Genomic DNA, 25,479 nt, shown 5'->3' on the forward strand with positions numbered 1-25,479 from the left:
TCTATCTCTATACATATACACACATGCATACTTTCAAACAGTCCTGCAAAAAAAAAACTTTCAAATATAAAAATTCATAATAAATTCTTCAGAATGCATCTTCTAACAAAGATAATCTTCTACAGAGCCCCTATAACATTATAATACTTAAGAACATTAACAACAATTCTATATCATCAAATATCCAGTCTGTATTCAAATTTACTTAATTTTTCTCAAGTATATCCTTCATAGTTGTAAACCCGACTCTTCCAACCCAGGATGGAATCAAGGTTCACTAAATGCATTTGGTTGTTAGGTTCTTTTAGTTTCTGCTAATTTAGAAGAGTTCTCCTGCTTCCCACCTGCCCCCACTCCCTGCCCCACCATGCTCTGCGATACTGACTTTTCCTCCCAGAGTCCAAGCCAGTTGCCTTATAGAATCTCCCTTTTTTTTTTTTTTTTTTTTTTGCGGTACGCGGGCCTCTCACTGCCGCGGCCTCTCCCGCTGCGGAGCACAGGCTCCGGACGCGCAGGCTCAGCGGCCATGGCTCACGGGCCCAGCCGCTCCACGGCATGCGGGATCCTCCCGGAGCAGGGCACGAACCCGTGTCCCCTGCATCGGCAGGTGGACTCTCAACCACTGCGCCACCAGGGAAGCCCTCTCCCATATTTTGAATTTTTCAGACTGTTTCCTTCCTGTGAACTGGATGTTCAGTTTTGGGGTTTGATTAGAAAGAGGTTAAAATTTGGCAAGAATATTTCATAGTTGGTGTTGTATACTTTACTTCGCAGCATATCAGGAGGCACATAAAGTCAGGTTGTTCCACTACTGGGGACACTAACCTGAAACCCTTGGTTAAAGTGACGAACATCAGTCTTTGAAAGGAATATTTTCTCCTTTGCAAGTGAAGGTTAATTTGTGGGGTGATCCTTGTCAGCCTGTGAATGTCCTGTTCCCTAGTGACTTTACCATCTGTTCATAATCCTTGCCTGAGCCAATTATATTGGGGAGGAGGGGGGTTTATAGAATCATGATTCCTATCATTCTTTCCACATATATTAGGCTGGCATGTAAAGAAAAGCTTTTCTTCTTTCTCTTTCACTCTTTTTTTTTTTACATGTCATTCATACTTTATTTATCCAATATGTTACACTCAATTATATGAGTGCACTGAATGCTCCAATTGTCCCAAACTGGGCCAATGGGAGCCTCCTTTAAGCTGACTCTTCTGTTCTTTTGACATGATCCCATTTAAATGATTCCTTTCTTTCCGACATAAGAAGATATACCAGGCTCATCTTGTTCTTTCTCTGCTTCAGACCTAGAATCAGTCATTTCTCCAGGGAGCCCCGATTTCTTTCAGCGGGGAAAGGTATTTAGAAACTAAAATCTGGATATAATGTCTGCCTATTGCTATGAGAGGTGTCAGTGCTTCTAAGTTCTTTCAGTAGAGAGAGAAATTAATCTTTATTGTTTTACTCATGAGTTCATATTGATACTTTTTTTCAAATTTAACATTACCATTTTTTAAATTTAAAATTTTCCTATCTGTATCTTTTTTTTTTATGGTGACAATCTTGGTCTCTAACAGCAACACAATATTTACTTATTTGCTTTAGTCTATACTACACATAAAATAATTTCAAAATTACAAGGCTAATATTATTATTAACAATAATCTATGCAGTGAAGTGTCAATATTTCATTGAAGTTCTTTTTTTCCTTAGAATATATTTCACAAAGAGTATGCATAGTCAAAGTACTTTTTTCTGGGTGATTGTGTAATCTTCCTGATATGTAGTTAGGTTCATTTGTTTCTGTTTATATGCAATTTTAAGATTTCCTTTTTCTTCCCTTAATTTTATTTTTTGACATATAAAACACATCTCAAAAATTTTAAAGGTATACTCAGAGAAGTCTCATTTCCATTCCTATCCCCCCAACTCTGTTCCACTCTCCCCAATTTTCATTAATTTCTGGTTTAGCCTTCTTATGTTCATTTTTTGAGGTAGGAAAAGCAAATATGTATTTATATTCTTATTTTCCCTCTCTTTCTTACTCAAAAGGTAGCATGCTAAAATATTCTGCACTTTGTTTTTTTTTTTTCACTTGGAAATCACTTTGTGGTGGTTCAGAGAGTACAAGAATCAACAATTCTTGAATGTCAGGAAAGACCAAGCCTGGTTACACATATATACAAACCTTACATGTTTGTAATAAAAAGTCATTAGCCTTAATTCGCAGTCCTCTTTAAAGCCAATACTGATTTTAAGTGAAGCTCACAAGATGTTAAACTTGCAAACCTTACTGCAAAGTATGCTGGGATATTCTTTAAGATGAAAACACAACTGCTTACAAATTAGGCAAATCTGTATTCTTCAAACAAATTGCTATGAGAAGAAAAGTTAACCCTGAAAGCAAGTAATCAGTGGATATCTCTAGAAGGAAGATGGAGTCTGGCATTTTGGAAGGTGGCCACATAGACTGAGTAAATGCCATCTGTGTAATTTCTTAGCCTATCAAATTGGAACAAGATTGGAGATGTTATAAGAACAATTCTTCCTTCCTTGATCTGGAAGTCTAGCTGAAATAAACTTGAAAGCCAATTACATCTTAGAAATTTAAACCCTCTTTACATATTCACTTGAGTGAGTGAATCCCACCTGTGATATGGCGGGAGAAATACAAGTAGCTCCCAATAAGTCGCAGCTGAGTCCACGAGGGTCAGCATTCAGAACCCTAGACTAATACTCAACAAAGGTTAATGAGATATTTTTTTTAGTCACCATCCACTGCTTCCCATCAAGTACAGGCTCAAGGGAGGAAAAAACCACCAAAACTCAATATTAAATAACATTATCTGACTTTAAAGACCTAATGTTAAATACTATGTAGTAACAGGTATTGCTTCCAGAGATGAGTGGGTCAATGGGACTCTTCAGAATCCATTCTGTAGTTAGACTGGATATTTTCAAGTTCAAAGGACAAGGTGAAACCACTTTAAAGATCAGCTGCAGCAAGCTTTAGTTTCCACAGCTCTTAAAAACAAAACACAAAATATTAAGCTTCTAATACATGGACAAGAATCTATCAAAGATAATCAGTCACATCAAAAACATGATTGTAGGGCTTCCCTGGTGGCGCAGTGGTTGAGAGTCCGCCTGCCGATGCAGGGGACACAGGTTCGTGCCCCGGTACGGGAAGATCCCACATGCCACGGAGCAGATGGACCCATGAGCCATGGCTGCTGAGCCTGCGCTCCGCAACGGGAGAGGCCACAATAGTGAGAGGCCCGCGTACCGTAAAAAACAACAACAACAACAAAAACATGATTGTAGGGACTTCCCTGGTGGTGCAGTGGTTAAGAATCCGCTTGCCAGTGCAGGGGACATGGGTTTGAGCCCTGCTCCGGGAAGATCCCACATGCCATGGAGCAACTAAGCCTGTGCGCCACAACTACTAAAGCCCGTGTACCTAGAGCCCGTGCTCAGCAACAAGAGAAGCCACCACAATGAGAAGCACGCGCACCACAACAAAGAGTAGCTCCCATTTGCCACAACTAGAGAAAGCCTGCACACAGCAACGAAGACCCAACACAGCCAAAAATAAATAAATAAATAAATAAAACATAATTGTATTTTTCATTGTAGAGAGGCAGTATTTGCCATCCTTCTTGACGTTCTAACTTGAGGTGTTTATGTTCAATTTTAGGTAAGTCTCAGTATAAAATAATGACCTTAGATAGCCTACAAGAAACAAGCTGGTTGAAAGAAATTGTAGGCCGAAACATCTTTGGAGCTATTGAAAAATAAGAGCTACCTGTTGTTCCAGAATGAATACAGTACAATCCCCCTATTCTCGCTGCCTCCCAGACCTGAAGACAAAAGTTTGGGTTTTCCTGACCTATGACTTTCTGATTAGCCATATTCTAATGAGTAAAGTGGACAGATAAGCAAGGATAAAGGTCTCTCGCTTTTGGCTGTACAGTAAACCAAAAGCCAAAATCAACTCTTGTATAGGAAAAGTTATTCAGCAAATTTTACCAGTAACACTGCTAGAATATCACTGATCTAAATGTTTTTCAAACCATTTTTGTTTAAATCTTGGCATACGAAGAACAAGTAAAACCACCTGAGGGCACTCGATTAGGGCTTTTTACTTAAAGCTGATTAGCAGTTTGAAATCCACACTTGTTAGCATGGTGAAAACCAAGGTCCTGAATGCCTAGATTTCTATGACTTTCTAGTTTAAGCACCTGCTTCAACATTAGTGGCTGTGGCTAAGATTTTCTTATAGAGGATTTGTATTTTCAAAACATTCTGGAATCCTCTGACTGCTGGATCTACCCTTCACAGATGACAAAACAGAACAGGGGTGGGAGTTAAGTGACTTGCTCAAGGCAACATTAACAACAACAACAAACCCGTTAAGTAAAAAACAAAACAAAAACAAAAAACCCCCCTACAAAATCAGTACTATTATCCTTCTTTTGTAACAGGCTGGGGGAAACAGCAGCGTTCCCCTTTATTTTCAAGGGGTCAGTTTACAGAACAGTCTACTATTGCACTAAAGCTTTCTGAACTTACAATATCAGTTGAACGTGGTGAGCTTTGGGGAGGGAAAAGAACTCTCAGTTCCAAAATCCACACTGGTTTTGGGAGAAGTGAAATGATGCAAAGAAAAGTCATATTAAGTTGCCAGTGAATTCCCATTGAGAGATACTGCTCCTTAGACTTGGAAAGGGTGAAGAGAGAATAGGAGAGACCAAACATTGTGGAAGCAAAAAGCTCCACTCTGGCATATGCTTCAACTGTCTTTTGGGGATGGATTGGGGAGGAGGAGAATGTACAAACAATCTAATCCTGACACTTTCTGATGAAAGAAATGACCCGTGAGCTTCCCATTGGAATCAAAAGCAATTTAAAAACTCCACCTGATATATAAACCAATTCAAATGATTGTGCTAATTTATTTCTCCTAGTTGAACTACCTATAAAGTAGAATTACATATTTATAACTATATAAGCCTAAAATTTTAGACATGAAATTTTTCTTTTTTTAGCCGTATCAAAGCAAGAAAATATCTTACAACGTAGATTTCTCCCAATAGTGAGTATTTACTTCCTTTTAGGAAAATGCCCCTTCTGTTGATATTTTATATTTGGGTTTTAATGTAATTTGGATTGGATATAGGGTTTATCCTTTACCCCTCTACCCTTTTTTTTTTTTGGCCGCACTTCACGGCTTACGGGATCTTAGTTCCCCAACCAGGGATCGAACACGCACCCCCTGCAGTGGAACCTCGGAGTCTTAAACGCTGGACCACCAGAGAAATCCCTACTGCTCGTATTTTAAATAATTTCTGCTTTCTTTTAAATGAGAAATATCTGATCTTTTAAAAAATATATAAGTAGAACATTTAAATGTAATTTATTTAGTACCTTTCATGTAAGGAGAAGTTCGTGTGAAAGATTTAATATTTAAATTTTAGATACTCTTAAACCTTCCAATCCTTAGTGTCTCTAGTCTTTCAGAGCCTCTTAAAAAAATATAGTAAGTCCCCTATATACAAACCTTCAAGTTGCCAACTTTCAAAGATGTGAACGTGTTTGCCTGTCCAATCATGCAAGTTAGTTCACGTGTCTGGCATACGTTGTGCATCCCCTACCAGTGGTTGTGTTTTTGTGTACTTTACTGTATAGTACTGTATAAAGTACAGTAGTACAGTATCTTTATTTCAAGCCCTGGATGTCCAGAAGCAAGTGTAAAAGCAGCAGTGATGTAGCTGGTACTGCTAAGAAGAGCCAAGCAATAACGATGGAAACAAAAGTGAAAATAATTGAGAGTGGAGCGACAAGAGGAAGAAGTAACTGAAGAACCGAAGAGATTCACAACCCAGGAAATGGCAAGGGAACTTTCTTTATTTGACGAGACACTGTTAGTTTCTGAGGCACAGGACCCGAACATAGAATGGTACACAAAGGTTGCAGCAGCCTTCAGAATGTTCAGAATGCAAGCCAGTGCTACCGTGTTAACTATGATGAGAAAAAAAAGAGCTACTACCCAGACATCACTGGATTGTTTTTTCAAGAGGGTAGATAGAATTGTATCCAGCAAGGAACCAGAACCTGTGCCATCGACGTCAGGCATTTGAGTGAAATTGCAGCTTGCCCTCCGTCTCCTATAGCTGATGTTCCTTCAGCTCTCCCATCTCCCACCTCCTCTCCCTCCTCCAGTCAGTAACTCTTCTTGCCTGTCCACTCGATGCCAGTCCCCGTATGCCAGCTGCTGTACTGGACTACTGTACTTTTCAAGGTACTGGACTGTAAGAGTAAAAATGTTTTCTTAAAAAAAAAACTCCACCTGTATTTACTTATACACAGAGGTTTTCAATTTGGTATGGTTAAAACTGACCAATGATTTTTTTTTCTGGTTATCTTGGAAACCCGCTGGCTATCTTCATAAGATATGACGATGCTTTAAAACATGCAGCAAAGAGTATATTTTAAATGTGCTTTTTATCAGCATTTATTTATCCTGTGCGTTATAGTGATGGGGGAACTTTTCTTTCACACACTAACACTTAGTATAATTAGAGAACATGCCCTTAAATTGAGAACATTCTACTAGGTTCCTTTCTCAACTGTGGTGTACCACTCAAACACTACCCACTTCAAGTCACTTGCACTTTATAACATGTCTGAAAGATCTAGTGAGGTTGGATTTTCCCAATTCAAAATGAGCTATAAGTAAATTTGGGAACCTCCCAGTAAAATTTTTAGATAAAGACACATTTTGTCACTGATGCTTTCCCACGTTCTGGTACCACTTCTCTAACTGACTCTGCTACAACTAAAAAAAAAAGTTCTTGTAAGGTTATTAATTTTATTGAAGTATTCTGGACTTAACTGACATAATATATGATTACTGAATCTTGGTTTCATATCCACGGTAGACATTACATAAAGTACTCATTTAATGAACAAAGAAAAAAATCCTGGCTATGTGGTTTTTAAGAACAGTAGAATTTTCCCAAAAACTCAATAGTAGGTTTTAACTATATAGCTTCATAAGCTGAACAGAACCTCAAAATAAATCTAAACAGACCCAGGAGGTGAGGTCTGAAATTCCTCTGATCATTTTAAAGGGCTTCTTTAAAAATAGAAAATAGTTGGTGGTACGATTATATTCTACTAGATTAGGTAGCTTTGACTTTAATGCATCATTGAGCAAACAATGAGATGTCTTTTATATTAAATAGCAGGTTGTAAGGTTTCACAGCAAAATAGTTTTTCCATATGCTGGAGAGCAGTTACAACTGGAACCATCTAGAGCCTCCCGGCTCCTCTGGGGAGGACTGTGAGTACTGTTCTCTAACGGGTTCTGAATTTATAGAAGTTTGGCCTGGAAGGCCTTGAATACAGCACTTATTCAGCAACCCCTCAATGTGGGTCTGGAAAGTTCTCCTTAGACTTAGGCAGAGAAACAAGAATATCCCTGTAAAGACCACCTTAAGAGGTCTTGGCCTGTGGTTATACTAAAGGCCAGATTTCAGGGAGGTAAAGGTAGAACTGGCATAGAACTCTGCAAGCTCGTTGTGCTCCAATCTCTAAATCTGGCTGTGTCTTTTCTACATAATTCTTTCTCCTGTTGCCCCAAATGAAATTTCATTCATATTTCTGTAGCACATGTTACACACTGTACCAACTCTGAGGAATGGTTCTGCCATTCATTCAAGTCAAACACCAACTTTTCTAGGGATAGAGACATACTAATATCGGTATAAATAAAGCAAAGCCTTATCTACCCTCCCCTTTTTACCCTAACGTCTATTTGATAATAAAGCAATAGTGACAGACCCCTTCAGGACTAAAAAGGAATCTTTTGTCTGGGTCTCAAATCTATTCACTTCGGCTTAAGGAGGAAACTGCTCTCCTGGCTACCTGGCTTACCAGCTTAGTTAATTGTCTTTCTGAGCTCTGCCCGTTTTCTCCTATCATCTTTCTCTGATCTTTTACTCTTTGGCTATTTCCTCAGTCCCTCAATCAACTCCTTCTGTGATTTTCTATGTTTTGAAGCCAGAATTTCACTAAAAAGTCCTCTCACGATCTTTATAATTTTACTATCTTAATCCAGGAATTCACAATATAAATTATTATGTTAAGGAAATTCTCATATTCTGACCTGATTTTTAATCTATTGAGTCCAAGAAGCTCAGCCAACCAGAAACTGGAGATGAGGACAGAGTCAAAGTCATTCTTGACATTTCAAAGAGAACACAGACTAAAGAAATGCTATTGGTTTAGTGGAGGTCTAGCCATTCCTTATACTTTTTCTAGAGACACCCTTGAGTTCTTGGCAAACTACCTTGGCCATACAGATGAAGAAACCACAATCCAGTCCTGCTAGGAGATAAAATGCCCATACACCCAAACTCATGACCTTGCTTTATCCCAATCACGACATTAATCAATTCTAGGCAAGCAAGCTGTCTAGGTTTTTAGCCTGGGATCCACGGATGGGTTTCAGGCTGCCAACTCCCCCTTATATGCAAATTGTTACATGTATGTAATTTTTCTGGAAGATAAGCACAGCTCTGATAGGGCTCTAAACTCCACACAGTTGGGACCACTACACCAGACTCACATGACCCAAATAATAACCTCATAAGAATGTAAATGCCACAGGATAGATATGGACCTTTGTCTTGTTCACTGATGTATCCTAAGCAGCCAGCACGGGTCCAGGGACACAGCAGATGCTCAACCTTGAGTTGACAGGGATGCATGATTTCTGGTTATGGCTTACTCTGTATACCTTGGGAAAGAAGAGTAAGTATAGGCTATTTTTCAGGACCTCTTATGGGGCACAAGATTTCCCTCAGGGCCAAAGTCATCCGAGATAGGTGGTGGCTGCATTACCAGCCAAACAGCAGATTTCACAACAATTTTGGCTAGCCTTGCTAGATAATCTAAAAGAGTGGTTCTAAATCTGGGACCTCTCAAGTTTAGCTGAGAAAGCTGTTCCAAAATGCACATACCATCCCATTTTCCACCTGCCCCTTACTGTCAACCCCTCCCCATTCTGAGTAAGTAGGTCTAGGTTAGGGGCCCGGTTACCAATATTTTGAAAAAGCTCCCTAGGTGACTCCCTAGCTAGCTCCCTAGCTTTTACTCCTTCCCACTCCATGAGGAGGACTGATCTGAGACAATCTAAGCAGGATCTGAAAAAGCAAACACAAGCACATGGAGTTTACCAGGCTCTTCATAAAGTGACTCAAGGAACACAGGGAACAAATGAGTTAGTCTTGTACAGAAATAAAACAAATAAGGCCAAGGAAGTAGAAAATCTGCTTTTAATACCAACTCCATCTGTCAGCTACAGACAATCATTCAGATGGATCCACAAGGGTTTAGGAGAGCATGACAAAGAGCCTGTCTGAGGAAGAAAGACTGTATTTTTACAATGCGTTGGTCCAAATTCAGTAAAAATTGGCAAGGTGCTCTCATTCCACACATGCCCGGTGCTCAGCTAATCCCCTCCCTGTGAAGTCAGAAAAGAATGTGCAGAATTCTGAACCCTCTACTCCCCAAATAGGAGAGGTTCCTTCTCCTGAATGCAAGGGTTGAAACTAATCCCATCAACTCTCCACTCCTAATTACAAACTAGAGAAATGAGGTGCCTTCTCAACATAGCTGCTCTTTTTAAATTTATTTTTGAATTTTATTTTTTATACAGCAGGGTTCTTATTATCTATTTTATACATATTAGTGTATATATGTCAATCCTAATCTCCCAATTCATCCCCCCTACCCCCCCGCCCCGCCCCGTGCTCTCCTTCTTAACCTTTCTGATTTGTAAACGTTCTTTACTCCACCAAATTAAAAACCAGGCCTTTTCCAACCTCAATTAATTCTCAGCTGGCAAATAAGAACAGACACCACCGCCAGAGTAATGCTTCCCTCTGGGCAGTCCCGGGGAAGGGGTGCCACAGGGTCGGTCTGTCCAGTGTGCATCTTCCTTGGACTTACACTTAGAACACCATGTTCCCAACCAGCTTGGTCTCTTCTCCGTCACAAACCTGAAGTAAACAGATTCTACAGCAGCTACAAGCCTGTTACCAAGGCCACTGTATTGATCAGTATAATTAACATTCACAATTCATCTAGTCCAGCATGACAAGCCAGCTGGGCTATTCTCTGTAAGAGCTGAACACTGGGAATCTTCATGTCTTGCTTGCAAAGAAGTCTGGTGCTCTGGACACTAAAAACTCAAGTACTGAATTAGAGGCTGGATGCCACCTGGCCACCCACAGGAAACTGAATTAGTTACCGGAACAACTGAACACACTTGCCATTTCTACAAAGCACAGACTTCTACTTCCAAAACAGCAAAATTCTGGAGGTCCCCCATTCCCCTGAATCCTGCCTAGGTTACATGCTGTGGGGAAACAACCTACACAGAATTCTCAGTGCCAACCAGAGCCCAAGCTCCTGATTAGGGCAAGCATTGGCCCAGTTCCCTGAAAACTGTGACTCTGAAGGTGTGTTTCAAAGACAAGGGCACATATAGCTTCTGAGCGCTGAGCTCAGCCTTTGGTGCAGAAGAGGCAGCCAGGGTTGCAGAACGAGAAGAATCAGAAGTTTGCTCAGCACTGACAGGCAGAGCTGCTGTTTATTACTTTTATGATTCCAACACAGATTCCAAAATGAAACTGTTCAACTCATCACTGGCCCCCAGATCTCAAACACCCTAAGAGTAAGCTTAAATCAAGAGTAAACCAGAATACCACTTTCAACTGTGGGCAGTGTCCCTATGCTAAGGGTTTCAAACTTGGTGGGAAATTCAAATTACCTTTCCCATTATGTCATAAGGACACCTCTAAGCTTCTGGCCTACTGCCTCGTGGTTCTCATGCTACTGGACTAAGATTCTCAAATCTTAGCCCGAAGAGTCTCTTACCCATTTCTGGCATTATAAAGGGATCTACTAAGCTGTTAGAAATTCTCATCAATTTCTCACCTGCAGTTCTTGGTACTCCGTTATCACTCACGTGGGAGGGGGTCTAAGTTAGAAAAACAACACTGGCCAGCTGAAGGGGAAAGTGAGGCAAAGCCACCATGTGAGTCCAACTCACTTCCTCCTAGGGACAAGCATCTCAAAATACTTTACTCAGTAAACAATTATGGTCAGTATTATGTACCAGGCCCTACATACTATACATATGTATGGGATATGGTCCTTGTCCTTAATACTGTTGGTCTAGAGAAATCAAATGAAAAGTAAGATTCAGATATCACCGTCAGTCTTGAAAACAGTCTGAGAAGTACTACATTGAAATCAAACCTATTTTTGAGAGACACAGAGGAGCAAATTATTTTGTTTAGTTTTGATACGCAGTCTAGTGAGTCCCCTATTCTAAACACTGCTATGGAATCAACTCTGGAGACTTAGGGGTACCAACAGTTCCTATGAGAGCAATGGGGCTGAGATAGTACAAAAACTCCCAAAAGTTGCTGAAACGCTGGTTTCAGTGTGCATAAGTTCCTCAGTTGAACCCTCAAGGCATTGATAATGAGTCTCTTGGGAAGCTGAGGAGCATCCCAAAGAGGGGGGTGAAAAGAACACCAACAACCTCAGCTTTGTTCCAAGGACAAGCTGCAAGCTGGAAAGTTAATCTCAGCTGTTTCTTGATCTGTAAGGGAGAGAGATACTATGGCTTAGAGGCCTGGCCTTCTAAATCAGGGCTTTTAAAGCCAGGATCCAGAGATGAGCTTCAGGGAGTCCCTTAAATCCTCTGAAAGTATAAGTTTCTGTGCTCCTGAATTTTGCCGAGGAAAGAACAGTGATTTTTATAAGACTTTTAAAAAGGGATCTGTGACTCAAAAGATTAGGAACCACTGTTCTGGAGTCTCTAATCCAGTGAATATCTCAGGAGCATTCCCTCAAACGGGCAAAAGAGAAACCTATTTATCTACCTTTCACACGTATTTGTCTACTTATTGACCTCCCTTCTGAAGTTAACAACGGGGGGGGGGGGGGGGGGGTGTGCAGTTTGAGAATTCAAAGCGAGTAGCTCTTTTCTACATCTCCAAAATAAAGCTAACTGTCATGAGAGCCCAAAAAGGTTTTCCTTAAAGCCTTTGAGTAAGGATACAATGTGGGGGTGGTCAAAGAGGGCAGAGCAGAATCTATCCTATTGACTTTCCTGACAGGTCTCCTTTTTGATTTCAGGATCCTAAAACCATAACTGGAATAGGTCATAGCCCAGAAACTTTGACTTGCAGTCAGGCCAGTCCTGGGGTAAAGGGAAAAAGTAATTCCCATTATAATACCCATGGAAATCTGTCCTTCAAAGGTTCACCTTAATACAATTAATAAGTACTAGAAGAGTAGGAGCCATTTATTAAAAACAGAACTTCCAAACTCCTGACACTGCTCAAAACACAGTGGTATGAACAGCTTCATTCAGGAGGCCAAAATGAATGGAACATGGTTATACTCATCTGCTCCAGGCCTTCAGCCCCTTCATTCTGCTACTCACCAGTTCACCATCCAGCTCAGAGAGCTGCGCACACCGCAGATCAGCACATTAGCATTTTCCTTGGCACCTTGAGCACATAGGCGCAGCGGGATTCCACTGATGCCATTGTACACACACAGGCTCAGGAAAGGAGAGAAAAATACATAAACAACAGGGCTTGCTCTAGCTGAGCAGTTCTTCAGATTGTAAAGAACTAAACCTGAGGCAGGTCCAAGATGAACAGCACGGAACAGTGAGCAGTCCCAAACCCCTCCCGTTAAAGCCTCACTGCTAGCACACAACTAAGTACACGGTGTCCATTTTAAAAGAACTGAACTGGTTTGGGCTGGTAAAGGAAAACACTTTAAGCCCATTAAGCCCTAGAAGTTAAGTACAGAGGCACATTAGCTGAGGCATTGGGGCTTTCAAGACAAGAAAGCAGGAACATGCTTTGCCGTCCTAGACTGGCGGTTCTGTCAAAGTACTTTCCCAATCTCTCCCCTGCATTCCAAATAATACCTTTCATCAGTAGTTCATTACACTGTTTTATTCTGTGTCCTGTTTGGGTAGTAAATGATTAAGCCCCACTGTATATTGCTAAGCAGTACCAATCATTATATACATTCTGAGATTAAGGCACCTGACTGAATCCTTTAGAAAAACTGAACAGAGATAGGAACAAAAATGAAACCAGCATGAGTGTTAACAAAGGCAAAGGGTGCTCCACCCTAGATCTGTAACTGCTATGGAGCAAAGGCCACACATTTCTGCAAGAGAAAATCAGTTACATGTAATTAAGAGCAGGCTGTTTAGAGCAGATAGAAATAGTACCTGAGTGGGTGTGAGGGAGTTGGAGTACACAGGCCTGGGATCTGAAGGTGACCATATACAAACATAAGGTCACAGCTCAGATGAGCCTGTGGAATTGTTTCATGTGATTCAAAGATTCTAGTTTGGAAAGACTCCCAAACTATTACAGGTTGAGGAAATAAACTCCTGGACTCAGGCCAATGTCTGACAAACGCCCTCATTCTATGGGTACACTGTCATTATGGGGAATGAGGTGGGGGAGTGGTCAGGTAGAACCTATCTCATTTCCATCACAAGCTCTAAACTCTCCCACTGTCTATGTACGTCCTGGAACTCAACAAATAGTCTAGTGTTCAACCAGAGTAAACTCTACATAAAATAACATTTTTGTCAGGGAAATTTCCTGTTGAAAAGATATTCCAATAGAAACATCTTTGTTTTGGCTCTTTGAGAATATTTTGAAATTCCATATAAAGCAGGGTACTTTTCAGAGTGTAAGAAGGCACTCACTGACTAGCATGCTGGGATAACAGGCATAAACCTGAATTGTACCAGGTAAACCAGGACATATGGTCACTCTAGTTATAAAGGAATAGGTACACTAATTAGTATTTACTAAATGCTAGTCTCTTCAACAATCTTGTAGGACTATCATTATTCCTCATTCCACAGGTAAAAAAAATGGAGGCTCAAACAGGTTAAGTCACCCAGCTTGTCCAAAGGTCACACAACTTTGAGATGGTAGAGGCTGAAGGTAAACCTCACTCCAAAAATCAAGTGCTTAACTTACATCATACTCCTCCTCCTCCTCCTCACAGTTTTAAGAATAAAAAGGGGGAAGTTAGAGGTCTCAGGTAACAGCCAAACAACAGTGGGATAGCAAGAGAACTACCTGAATGAGTCAAAGGGAAATGCGGAATCAGGATAGAATTCACAACTCAATGTGAATTTTTAACTACTTACCATATGCAAGGCACTGATAGTGCTGACAAGAGCTGGAAGGAAAATCTGTGGTAAGAATCTGTCTTTAACCTTGGATTCTCGGATTTCAGGAAAAAAACTCTGGTCTATGCAAATGTACTGTTCTTCAAACGTGAGGGGGGTGCCTCTGAGCCACCTCAATGTGATGTATTCTGAATTATTATACCCAGTATAAGGCTGGCCCTTCTTTATAAAATTTAATATTCAAATTTCCAAACTTGAGAAACAGATAGGTATAAATGATTCTCCTTTATTGGCCAGTTCCTTTAAATAACAGCCCCAAGAGAGCATTAAGGTGCTTATTTACAGATTGTAACTACTTGAGGTGACAGAGTAAACTTTTAGGAGTCACAGGCAACTAAAGATCTACATGATTCTATGTATCAAAATATCTTTTATAAACAACTTTACAAGAATATTACATTGGGTAACACACACTGGATCCAAATGATACCTTCCTGATGAAAAAAAAGGTACACATTTATAATCCTGCCAGCAAAGTATCTAGACAATGAACAGATTTCTGTTACAAGTTAAAAATCTAAAGGAATTTACAACAAAGTAATATGGAAACTGTGCCTAACGAACTAAACAGAATCAAACAAGAAAAAGAGAGGTAATCAATATCTGGGGGAGAAATCTAAAAGAGATAGGATCTTCTTACACCTCTGATAGGATCTTCTTACACCTCTGACTCCTGTTCAAAGACTGGCACTAAAACAGTAGTCATTCTAAAGAGAAGTAAGAGATACTAATGATGTGGAGAAGATAGGAAATGTCAACCTATCAAATCACTTCTCAGTGAATCTAAGAAGTACAGGTGTAAATTCTATAAAACTGCATCAAGGGCTTCCCTGGTGGCGCAGTGGTTGAGAGTCCGCCTGCTTTTGCGGGGGACACGGGTTCGTGTCCCGGTCCGGGAAGATCCCACATGCCGCGGAGCAGCTGGGCCCGTGAGCCATGGCCACTGAACTTGCACGTCCGGAGCCTGTGCTCCGCAACGGGAGAGGCCACAACAGTGAGAGGGAGAGGCCACAACAGTGAGAGGCCCACGTACTGCAAAAAAAAAAAAAACAACAAAAAAAACCCAAAACCGCACCAAGAATTAGCCATAACATAATCCTGATAAGAAGTGGATCATCCTAAACATCTAAGCATTACCACTGGGTCTCTACCTGGTATGCTTCCTAAGTCCCAGCTGACCCTTCTGACGAATTAGTGCTATATATGCTTTATTCAAATATATCCTACAAGCAAAATTGTTCTGTGGTGTTCTTTTTCTCCTTTCCCCTATTGTGCTGGTGGTAAAGGTCTGACTGTATAGATCCTAGGTCAAATGCCTAAGGTACCACTCTAGAAAGTCACCCCAAATGTTCGTACAGATGCTCTGATAGACCTTCCAGAGAAACGTGTCTATCTTACAAGGTTTTCATCAACAAGCTTGGGTTTATTCTATGGGAAAAAAAAAAAACCTTGACACAATGTCAATTTCCAAAGGCCCAAGGACAAATATCACAGCTGTAACACGAAGTAGCAGAAAAAGAGGGATAAATACCCAGTTATGATGGGGAACTAGCTGACTTGTTTGGTTTGACTGATAACTGCCAACATTAAATAAGGATTCTCTTCAGCTGTGGTACAATGTACACCGCCCTTACAACTCAAGGACTCCTTTTCTCTCCCAAATTTTCCTGGTAATTCCATCTGAAAGCACCAGTGACAGTCATGAACAAGCCTTAACACGGGAATCAATACTATAACTATTAATACTGTCCTGTGAAAATTTCCTTTAGAACTTACTACCAGCAGAAGTTGTCTCCCTGAGGAAGTGGTGTGTATCATTTCCCATGTCTGCTAATGAGACTATAATTCTGATTCCTTTTATCCTCTGGCTCCTAGGAAGCTTAGAGTTGCATGTGATGATCAGCCTCGTCCACTGTCTTAGCCCTCAGGGTTAACAATGTTTTTTTCGTTTTTTCTATAGTTTGGACTTCCCATCTGTATTGTGTGTGTCCTGTGTTATAAGCCACCTCAAATGCTCATTAAAGACAGGGAGTGTAAGTATGCTAATGGACTTCTTTTTAAAAACCACTTTTGCTATCTTAGCTCCCAACACACACCTATCTGCACTTGTTCCAAACAAAAAGCACTTATTTGGCAGATGAGGAAACTGAGGCACAGAAGCTCACTTGCTCAAGGTGGTACCCATTTAGTTGGCTTTTTGACACTCAGATCAAGCTCTGAATCAAACCAAAACAAGTCCCATTATCTACACACTACTGTGGTAGATCCCGGGGCATACAAAAATGAGTAAGTTGTGATTATAGCTGAAGAATCTTGCTATCTATGCTTTTAGTTAAACGACATCTAGTCTATCCTAAAGTGAATAAAACTTCACTAGTTACAATGGAATCTGTTCTGACTGAAGACCATCAAGGTCACCCTGAAGTAACCTATAGCCTCCGACTGGCACCAGAAATGTCCTCATTTCCTGAGGGGCCTCAGGGCTTAGAATGATCCAAGGATTACTTGGTCTAGAGCCACGCTGGAATCCTCACAGGCAAAGGACAGCACTATTTGAAGAGGCCTTTTCTCACACCATTCAATACATGCCAAGATAAAATTTTTTCCTCTTACTTTGCTCATGCTTTCTCACATCATCAACACATGGCAGAGGTACAAAAGTGACTTAAGTCGTTATGTCTGATTCAGCTGAAGTTATGAAAAAACAGATTACTTAGGACTTGCAATGTGACCTTGACTAGTCCTCGATCAACTCATTAACTAGATAAATGCCTTTCATCATCACTAGGGGAAGGGTATTAGTCATCATAAAGCACTTTAATACAAAGTGCTGTGTAAATACTAAACAACAAAGCTCAGAAAGAGCAAAATTAATAAGAAACACAGGGGTACATTTACCAGCAAATGGAACTTACAACAGGGTCTTCCCACATTCCTGGCAGGGACCACTCCTTTCAGCTAATGGAATATGAGTCTCTAAGATCATTAGCACTTGGACTGACAATAGTTCACATTAGCAACATTTCTCCTTGTAAGAAAAGAAGAAAATTTATTCCTGGTAGGCAGCCATAAAGACATCTCAATTACTAGTTAGCCAGATGGACAATTACTATTTGAGTACCTACTATATGCTAGGTACAGAGCTAGGCACGACAGATACAATGGTGAACACAAGTCTCTGCCTTTATGGAGTCTACGATCTACAATACAAACTTTGTCTTATTAATAGTGGCACCTGCAGAAACAAAGCCTTACTAAAATGAAGGCAAGTAAAAAAAAGATACCTAATCCCTGAAGAACTAGACAAACAATAGGCTAATGGGGAGAGGAAGAGTTCAGGGAATTAGGTTACCAGGGATTTCCCATTCTTTCCCCTAACTCATCACAGGTACTATCCATATTCCATTAGCTTATAAAGACTGTGACTTTGTCTCCACATAGTGCAGATTACAAAGGTTTACTGCTCCAACAAAGCAGTCAGCTGAACTGAGAGCACTAAAAATAAGGTCAGTCAGACTTCTTAGAATCAAGGGATCTTCTACAAAGTGTTTTTAGGCATTCTATTGGTAAGATCTAAATTTTGTGGGAAGACAGAGCTAAAGCACACAATGGTGACCTGTCTTTTCAACCCTGCATTTGATTTCTGGACTGGTAGGTTAATTTCCTTAAAAGAAAAAAAAAAAATCATCTCTCCCACTTATGACAGGTTACCTAGTTCAGCCTGAACGACTGTAACTATTCCTGCAAACCTTGCTTTGTGCAGCTTATACAAGCAGTGCATCCCATCAAACACTGCAGGAAGAGATAGCCTTGAAACTCTCTGTCTTTATATAGGAGGGAAATATTTATCCAGGTTCTTAACTGGTTTCAGAAAGGTCACCTCTCTGCAAAGGTTCTCTGGTCTACTGTTAACTGGGTACCAGTTATGTGGAAAATCAAGATGTGTTTGGCAGAAAATGCTCAGAAAGCACTAGGGATCCCAATTCCACCACTCAGAGAGCTGGTTAGATTAAAACCTCCAAAGGCTGTCATTTAATCTTCCACAATAGGAGAATTAGAAGGATGTCCTTTGAGTTCAACCCACAGCACAACAGACTAAACTTGTTCTGCCTCACTAAGTGCAGTAAAGAATGAGCAATCGTTCCTTCCCACCCACCCCTCCAACCCACCCAAGCTCCTTTCTCAAGGGATGCCTAACTGATCTATTCACATGACTCTACGATCAACCTGTATCCATGACAGTATCTGCTGTCACCAACCTCCAAAGGTTAATTTCTTAAATATGTCTAAACTAGACGACCACAGAAGGTGAAAATCAGTTTTCTTTTCCATTTCATGCTGCCCTCATCGTTTTCACCTGCATAAAAGAGCTAGCTCCACGCATTTTTTTCATCTTGCCTCCAAGATCGCACGCAGTTGTTGGATAAGCCGGCCACTGCTCCCAAAGAAGCACTATCAGATTTTCACACTCACCTGAGAGAAGACTTCCCGTACACCCTCATCCCGAGACTGGACACTGGGGTCACTTCGTTCACCCCCTCCCACTCCCGTCTTCCAGGCCCTTCATCCAGGAAAAGTCAGTCGCAAATTTAAGGCCCGGCCCTGTCGGGTTTCGAAAAGATCCCGGAGGACTTGGGCCGAGGGACAAAGGAAAGTGAGGTCAGGGTCTGCCTTTCCAGCTCGGGATAGGCCTGGGGCCGCTCACCCTCCACCCCTCACACGACCTCCGTCGTCCCGGGTCCCTCAAACCTTGCCCCTTAAGTCCCGAACTAGCTGGACCCGGGCCCGGAGCTCGCTCGCGCCCCTTCCGCGAGGCCCCAGCCCGGACCCCTGCCGCCACCCAGAGCCCCCCGCACCTTCTTGGGCGCCTTGGTGACGGTGGCCATGAAGGAGTACTTCTCGGCGTCCTCAATCTCCTTGGCCTGCTTCAGCTCCTCCCCGACACCGGGCAGCGGCATCGCGTCAGGCATCGACATCCCCCGGCCGGCCCGGGCCGCGGCTGACCCGCCGCCCCCGCCTCTTTCCCTTACGGGCGCCCGCCCGCCTACCCGCGCGGCACCCTCCGACACGCGCTCGCCCACCCTCCAGGCGGGGCCCCGCGCCGAGCCGCGTCCGGTGCTGAGGTGCTGGGGCCGGCGCCTCGTCCGCTCGGCCGTCCAAGACAGCCGGACAGCGACGGCAGCGACAGGAGCACCAGAAGCAAGCAACACGGAGCTCCGACCGGCCCGCGCCACCACCTCCGCCGCACGCAAACACGCACGCAAAGTAAGGGTAGAGGGCGGTGACGCCACGTCGAGTACTGGCAGCTCCCGGAGGGCAGGGGAGAGGCGGGGAGAAACGGCGCTCTGTCATGACGTCACCACTCGGGACTGGGCCGCCGAAGCCACCCCTTTTCCTAGCTCGCTCGGGAAGAAGCTCCAGGGGTGAGCCGGGCCCTTTGTACCGCCAGGTGGCGCCATTAGCCTTGTGAGCGGCGCGTGGTTCCTGCAAGGTTGCCGCGGAACTGGAGGGCCTTTGGACTGCGGGGTTCCAGGAATGGTCTCAGAAGGCGTAGGGCGTAGGGATGCTTGTGAGCAGACCAGAGCCCCACACGACACAGCCTACACCCAGTCCTAGGAAGCTTCCGGGGCCCAAGATAGCCCACTCACTCACTGCCCCCTCCCCAGACCCTTTGAAACAGAAGCCCCTTCCTAAGAGGCAGCGTTTGCCTCTTTGACACCATAAGGGTGGGTAGAACAGACCCAGAGCAGTGTGGTTTCTGCACAACTCTTTGTGACCTCCTCCACCACCGTCTCCGCTGGGCCTTGCTTGTTTACAGGACCTTCGTGCCGCAGAGCTGATGGGATAGGGCTAATGATGGGTCAGAGGATGGAGAAGGAGGGGTGGGGGAGGGGGAGAGAAGTCGTTGTGTCCCCCCCACCCGCTCCGGATCAAGCATTATACTCTGACAGCTTCCAGGGCCGCACCAGGGCATTCATGGACTATTCACGTGCTATTACTGGGCTCTACTATGTGCTACCCCTGTGCTAAGGCCCTGGATAGTACAGATGTGTGTAATACATTTTATGTTTCGTTAAACCTTAGTCCAGCTGGCAAGGCAATGTCAGCTAAGGTTGCTTGTCCTTTGACATTCAAATGACATTGGCTGAAATTCCCACGTCCTGTGGAAAGTCCAATGCTCCTCCTCTCCCCTGATTTCTGTGAATTACTGGGGGGACTTAGATCTTTCAAGGTTACCTCTCGCTCTAGTTTTCTGCCTCATCTGAAGTTTTAGTCACTCTCCTGGTCTTGTGGCTGTTTCTTTAGTTCCTGCTGTCAATTCAAATATGGAAAACAGTCCCTTCTCCTTTCAACCCGCACCCCTATTCCGAAACAACCACAAAAATAATGCCATAACATGTAGCAGAACTTCTAATGAAGGTTTTTGGGCCACAGGGGAGAGGTTACATCACACACAAACAACTTGAAGTCACATTTCTGAAATGTTCTGAAAAGTTATTTTGGCTATCTCGTCACCCGGGACTTCTCATTAGCCACACCGCCCCACAAAGCTCCCTGGCCCATGGTCGTTTCATCTCCCTTCCTCCTGTTCCTCCCTTCCCATCCCTCCACCTCACCTTCCCCTCCTTGATTGACTTTGGGAAGCCAGATTCCTCTCTACTCTGCTGAGTGTTCCAGTCTTCCCAGGGCCCTTTTCTTAAATTCCTCCCATCCCACCTTCTTATATCCAGAAACCCAGCAGGTCTCTGGCAGGGTCAGCTCTTTCAAGAAAGAAGTTGTGATCTGAAGAAACGTTTTCCCCACTGGTTTACATTCAAGGTTAGGAAGAGTGTGAAATACTTGCTTCTGGGGTCCCAGAACTCTTAGAGAATCCCATGTTCCAACCACCCAGCCCCATGAGGCTGTCTGTTTGAAGTAGTCTGTGGAAGTGCCTGGAAGGATGCACTTCTGCAGATCTTCATCTTTCACCGTTAGGATTCTCCCTTCTGCCCATTCTTTCAAGCCCCTTGACTTCCCTCTCAGAAGTATTCCTGTAGCAGAAGGGACAAAGAGATGGGGGAGCAGAATGCGAGATTGCTCCATAAGGGTGCCAGACTGGCACTTTTCTTCTTATTCCCCAGCTGGGGCCAGGAGCTATGCCTGCTCACCCAGGACTCTTTGGATATATGGCCAGAAATAACTTTCATCCTGTGGGTTTGCCCAAACTGTTGTCAGAGTCCAGGGATCAGAGCTGCCTGCTTAGAGAACAGAGTCAGGGCCAGCTGGAACAGAGGTGAAAACTCCACATCCCTTGAATAGGAAAACATGTGACTTAGGTTAGCTTATTTGAAAAAAAACATAGGTGTTTTTGTCTTTTGGGTTTGATTTTTAAAACTCCCGTTGTCTGAGAGCTTTGTGTGTCAGTCCCCCAGCTCTGCCGTGCATGTTAGCATTCAGACTGCAAGACGGCTAGGGACTGGAGTTCAGCCTCTCTTTTATGCCCCCTGAACCAAAGTAACAGGTTTTCCCTTACACTAGGCTCACAGAATTGCCTGCTGCTGCTGCTGATGGTGACGACAGGGCCAGGTCTACAGGAAGCAGTACCTTTGCAGTCTGAGGCAAAAGGAGATCAGCAGGTGTGACTCCACTTACATGAGTGCCTGGCCCAAGTAGAGGCTGGGGAGGCTGACCTAGAGGAGTCGGTGCTTACATTGAAAGCGGGAGGGCCAGCACTCCCTGTCCTGGTGGAAAGGCAGCAGGCCTAGGTGGTTCATGTCAGGCTAGAGCCAAGGGCATTCCTGGAAACAAGCACGCTGTGGAGGACACGGATGGTTGCCATCCCCACTGCTATGTGTGGGCTGGAGATCAAAGAGCTCACCCAGTCGGAGGGTGTGACGACATAACATCGGTGAGAACAACCGCATGCTCCCCGCCCCCCACCAGATGACCCCACATGGCCCAGCTACGGGCATGACTGCTCATGGATGGAAGAAGTGACCTTCCCACCCAACCTGGCCCCAAGTCTAGCTACCAGCCTACTCACCCACCTGTCTGAGCTGAGCCTCCGCGCTAGGTCAGGTGGGTGAGTCAGGGCTCACTGCCCTGAACGGCACCATCCCGATGACAGATGTGGCTACAAGGAGCCAAGGTTTGAGAAGAGCAGGGACCCAAGGACAGGTACACCTGTTGTGTGTGGTGGGGGGAAGTCTCCAAAGGGTCTAGAGCCCAGAGGGACCCTGCTCTAGAAGGGAGTAGCCTGAGGAGAGAGGTGAACTGGGAGATGCTGTTACCAGAAATATGGTAGCAGGAGGTACAGTATGTGGGCTGGGGCTGGTTAATCAAATTCACTCTTCTGTCTACCCCCAACATTACCCTCCACGTGCATTCATTTCTATTTAATTCATAAGATTACCCTGAACGCTGAAGATGTGCTGCGAGCAGCGCTAGATGTTGGGACGACAGAGACAAGTGAAGTGCCGAGCCCTACCTGGGAGTGCTGGTGGGGTGGGGGATGGGAGGGTGAGCAGGAAAAGCTTTGCAGAGAAGATGCTGCCCCAGCTGATTCTTGACACATAAGCAGCTGGACAAGGCAGGAAAGGGATTCCAGGCTGAGGGAATAGCCTGAGAAAAGGCAGGGCAGTGACACAGCCTGGCATATTACAGGAACTATAAAGATTTCAGTGTGGGTGGGGCATAGGGTGCAAAGCAGGGTGGAGCGAGAGCTGCAGCCGGAGCCAGATCCCACGGAGCCTGGTGAGCTGTGGGTGGCTGGTGGTGACGTCCCCCGGGGTTGGTGAACACAAGGAGGAAGAGAAGCAGGTCAGATGGAGGGGCTGCTAAGATCAGGAGTGAGCTTGAGACATGATGAGTTTGATATGTGTGTGCAGTGCACTGTCCCAGAGGCCCAGGGGAGCCTATGGTGGCTGCTCCCTGCTGGCCTGGCACCCTTCTAGAGCAAGGCCGTGCTCTCCCTAGAGCCCATTCACCTCCTGGGGTCTGAGCCCCAGTCTAGTCATTTTCTTTCTGTCCGGGAGCCCCCTCGTTGCACAACCCTGGGAGGCACCGTAGACACAGTAATTGATGTGAAGGGTGCCCCGAAATGTGACTCCAGATTGCTAATCTGCCCTGCTGGCCCTGAGGGGATGCCCAGGGGCAAGATTCCCTGCTGCACCTCTGTGGCTCTGGGCTCTGGCTCCCCAGGGGTGCCAGGCTCCTACTTCCCACAGCTCCTGGTTCCCTACTTCCAGCCTCCTTCCCTCCCCTCTGCAATCCCAGCCCTGTTGGGAAGAGGCTCCAGAGGGCCAAGGGCTGAGAAAGACGACTCCTTCTCTGTCTCCTCCTCTGCTTGTTATGATCATATGTATTATTTATTTTACTATTTATTATTACTTTGAACATAATCTTTAGAGGAAAGAAAAACCTGTGAAGATAAAAATCTCTTTAGGTCTCCTTAAGTTCACTTCTGGTTCTTCTCAGTTTGCAGAAGCTCACTTTTGCGTACCTGTGATCGGTAGGTACAAGTCATTTTGCGTTCTGCTTTGGTCAAATTACAGTATTTCAAAAACATGTTACCACATACAGAGATTGTTTACATACTTATCATTGTCAGTGCTTCCCAAGGGTGCCATCATATTGCCATAGGAGCTTGCCTAATTGTTTTCCAATTGTTGTTTGAGTCGTTTCCAACTCAGTGAAAAATAAACAGAGTGTGTGTCGGGGTAGGAGTCAGAGTGGGAATGGCTTTCAAGCAAAACGGACAAGCTAGGGTTGCAGCATCAGGTCCTTCCAGAGAGAAGGAGCAAAAATGTTAAGCACTGGGGTCAATTGTCCTAGCTGTAAACAGGGCCTGGGGGAAGGCACATTTTTGCCATAAGGGCATGTGAGGTCCATTGCCTGGACCTCATGATGGCTGACTCATGGGGAGGCTGCATGGTATGGAGGGAAGCTGGGCAGATGGAAGTGTGGCCTCAAGTCTTGACTCTGCTACTAACTTGGCCACTGGGATCCTGAGTTTTCTGGGCCTCTGCTTCCTCATGCAAAACAGGGTGATAGCTCTCCATCTGAGGCTTGTGATGATCCAGTCCAACAAAATAATACATATAAAAGAGCTCTGAACAGCCTGCAAGTATTGTGCAAATGTAAGTTATTAACATGTGGATCCAAGCTAAACATCTGGAGGGGAAAGGAGTTATTGTCGAGAATTTGTGCCTTGCTTCCCAGAATGACAAGAATAAGCAGAAACCTGACTGCCGCAGAAAAGGATTGTCATTGCTGGTCCTGAGTACTTGTTTACACTGGGATTGTACTTCCTTGCAAAGGAAGGCTGGACCTGCCCCAACCATGAGCAGATGTTACTTCACTGGCCCAACCTGGCCCCTGGGTATGGCTACTGTGTGTCTAGCAGCCCCTCAAAACTTCCTCAGATGCTTTCTTTGGGGGGTTGGACCAGAGAGCCTGATGTATCTTTCTTTAGTTTCCAAAGCTGCAGCCCATAAAAGTCAAGGCTGAGAAGGCATCCAGTAATTGTAAACAATGTTCAAGGAATCTGTTCTGATGATTCTTTGTGCTACTTTGTGTACTTTTGACAGTGTGTGTGTGTGTGTGTGTCCGTGTGTGTGTGTGTGTGCATGTGTATGTGTTTGTGGTGAGGAGCTTACCAAAAAAGGACTCCAGAAATTGTGAAACTGGCCTTGGCTTTCAGCCTCTGCCCATGTCTCTGCCAGTCAGTTATTTACTGAACACCGGCTCTGCTAGGTGCCAGGGAGCCCAAAGTCAACAAGACAGGCACAGTTCCTGTCTTCATTGGGCTTAGAGCCAATAGCAGGCCTTTGTCACAAAATCTGGGTCCCCCAATACCTTCTCAGAGAGGAGCCCTCCTCCTTACTCTCTCCATGTGCCCTACCCTGCAGAGTCCTTCCTAGAAGTAAAAGTCATCCTCTCCCTGCCTCTGAGACGGTGCCGGGCCCCAGGGTGGGGAGAAGGACAGCAGTCCGTCCCCAGAGTTCAGATAGACTTACCAACCCTTGGAGTCACCCTGAGTCTTTAAGAAGCTTCTGAAATACTGTCTCCCTGGCAGATATCCTTTCCCAAGACAATGGAGAGTGGGCTGGCAAGGTGGAGCTGCCGGTTTGCCGAGATCAGGCGCTCCAGTGCCTATCTGTGCCTGTCACAGGTACCGC

The 25,479-nt window shown here is 44.1% G+C and overlaps 1 protein-coding gene across 2 annotated transcripts in view; it reads right to left on the reverse strand.

The window, feature by feature from the left end:
• The window catches only part of AHCYL1 (adenosylhomocysteinase like 1), a 40,836-nt gene extending 21,174 nt beyond the window's left edge, over positions 1-19,662 (reverse strand). The window contains exon 1 of one of the 2 annotated variants that reach the window (XM_029229164.1): positions 19,177-19,662. In XM_029229164.1, coding sequence (XP_029084997.1) covers positions 19,177-19,296 — 120 coding nt within the window. In that variant the 5' untranslated portion in view covers positions 19,297-19,662. The remainder of the gene's footprint in view (positions 1-19,176) is intronic. The other variant, XM_029229165.1, reaches the window with a different exon arrangement.
• Positions 19,663-25,479: the final 5,817 nt, after the last annotated feature.

Source organism: Monodon monoceros, unplaced genomic scaffold (assembly GCF_005190385.1).
Source record: "Monodon monoceros isolate NGI ecotype Baffin Bay Population unplaced genomic scaffold, NGI_Narwhal_1 Super_Scaffold_18, whole genome shotgun sequence".
Classification (NCBI taxonomy): Eukaryota; Metazoa; Chordata; class Mammalia; order Artiodactyla; family Monodontidae; genus Monodon; species Monodon monoceros.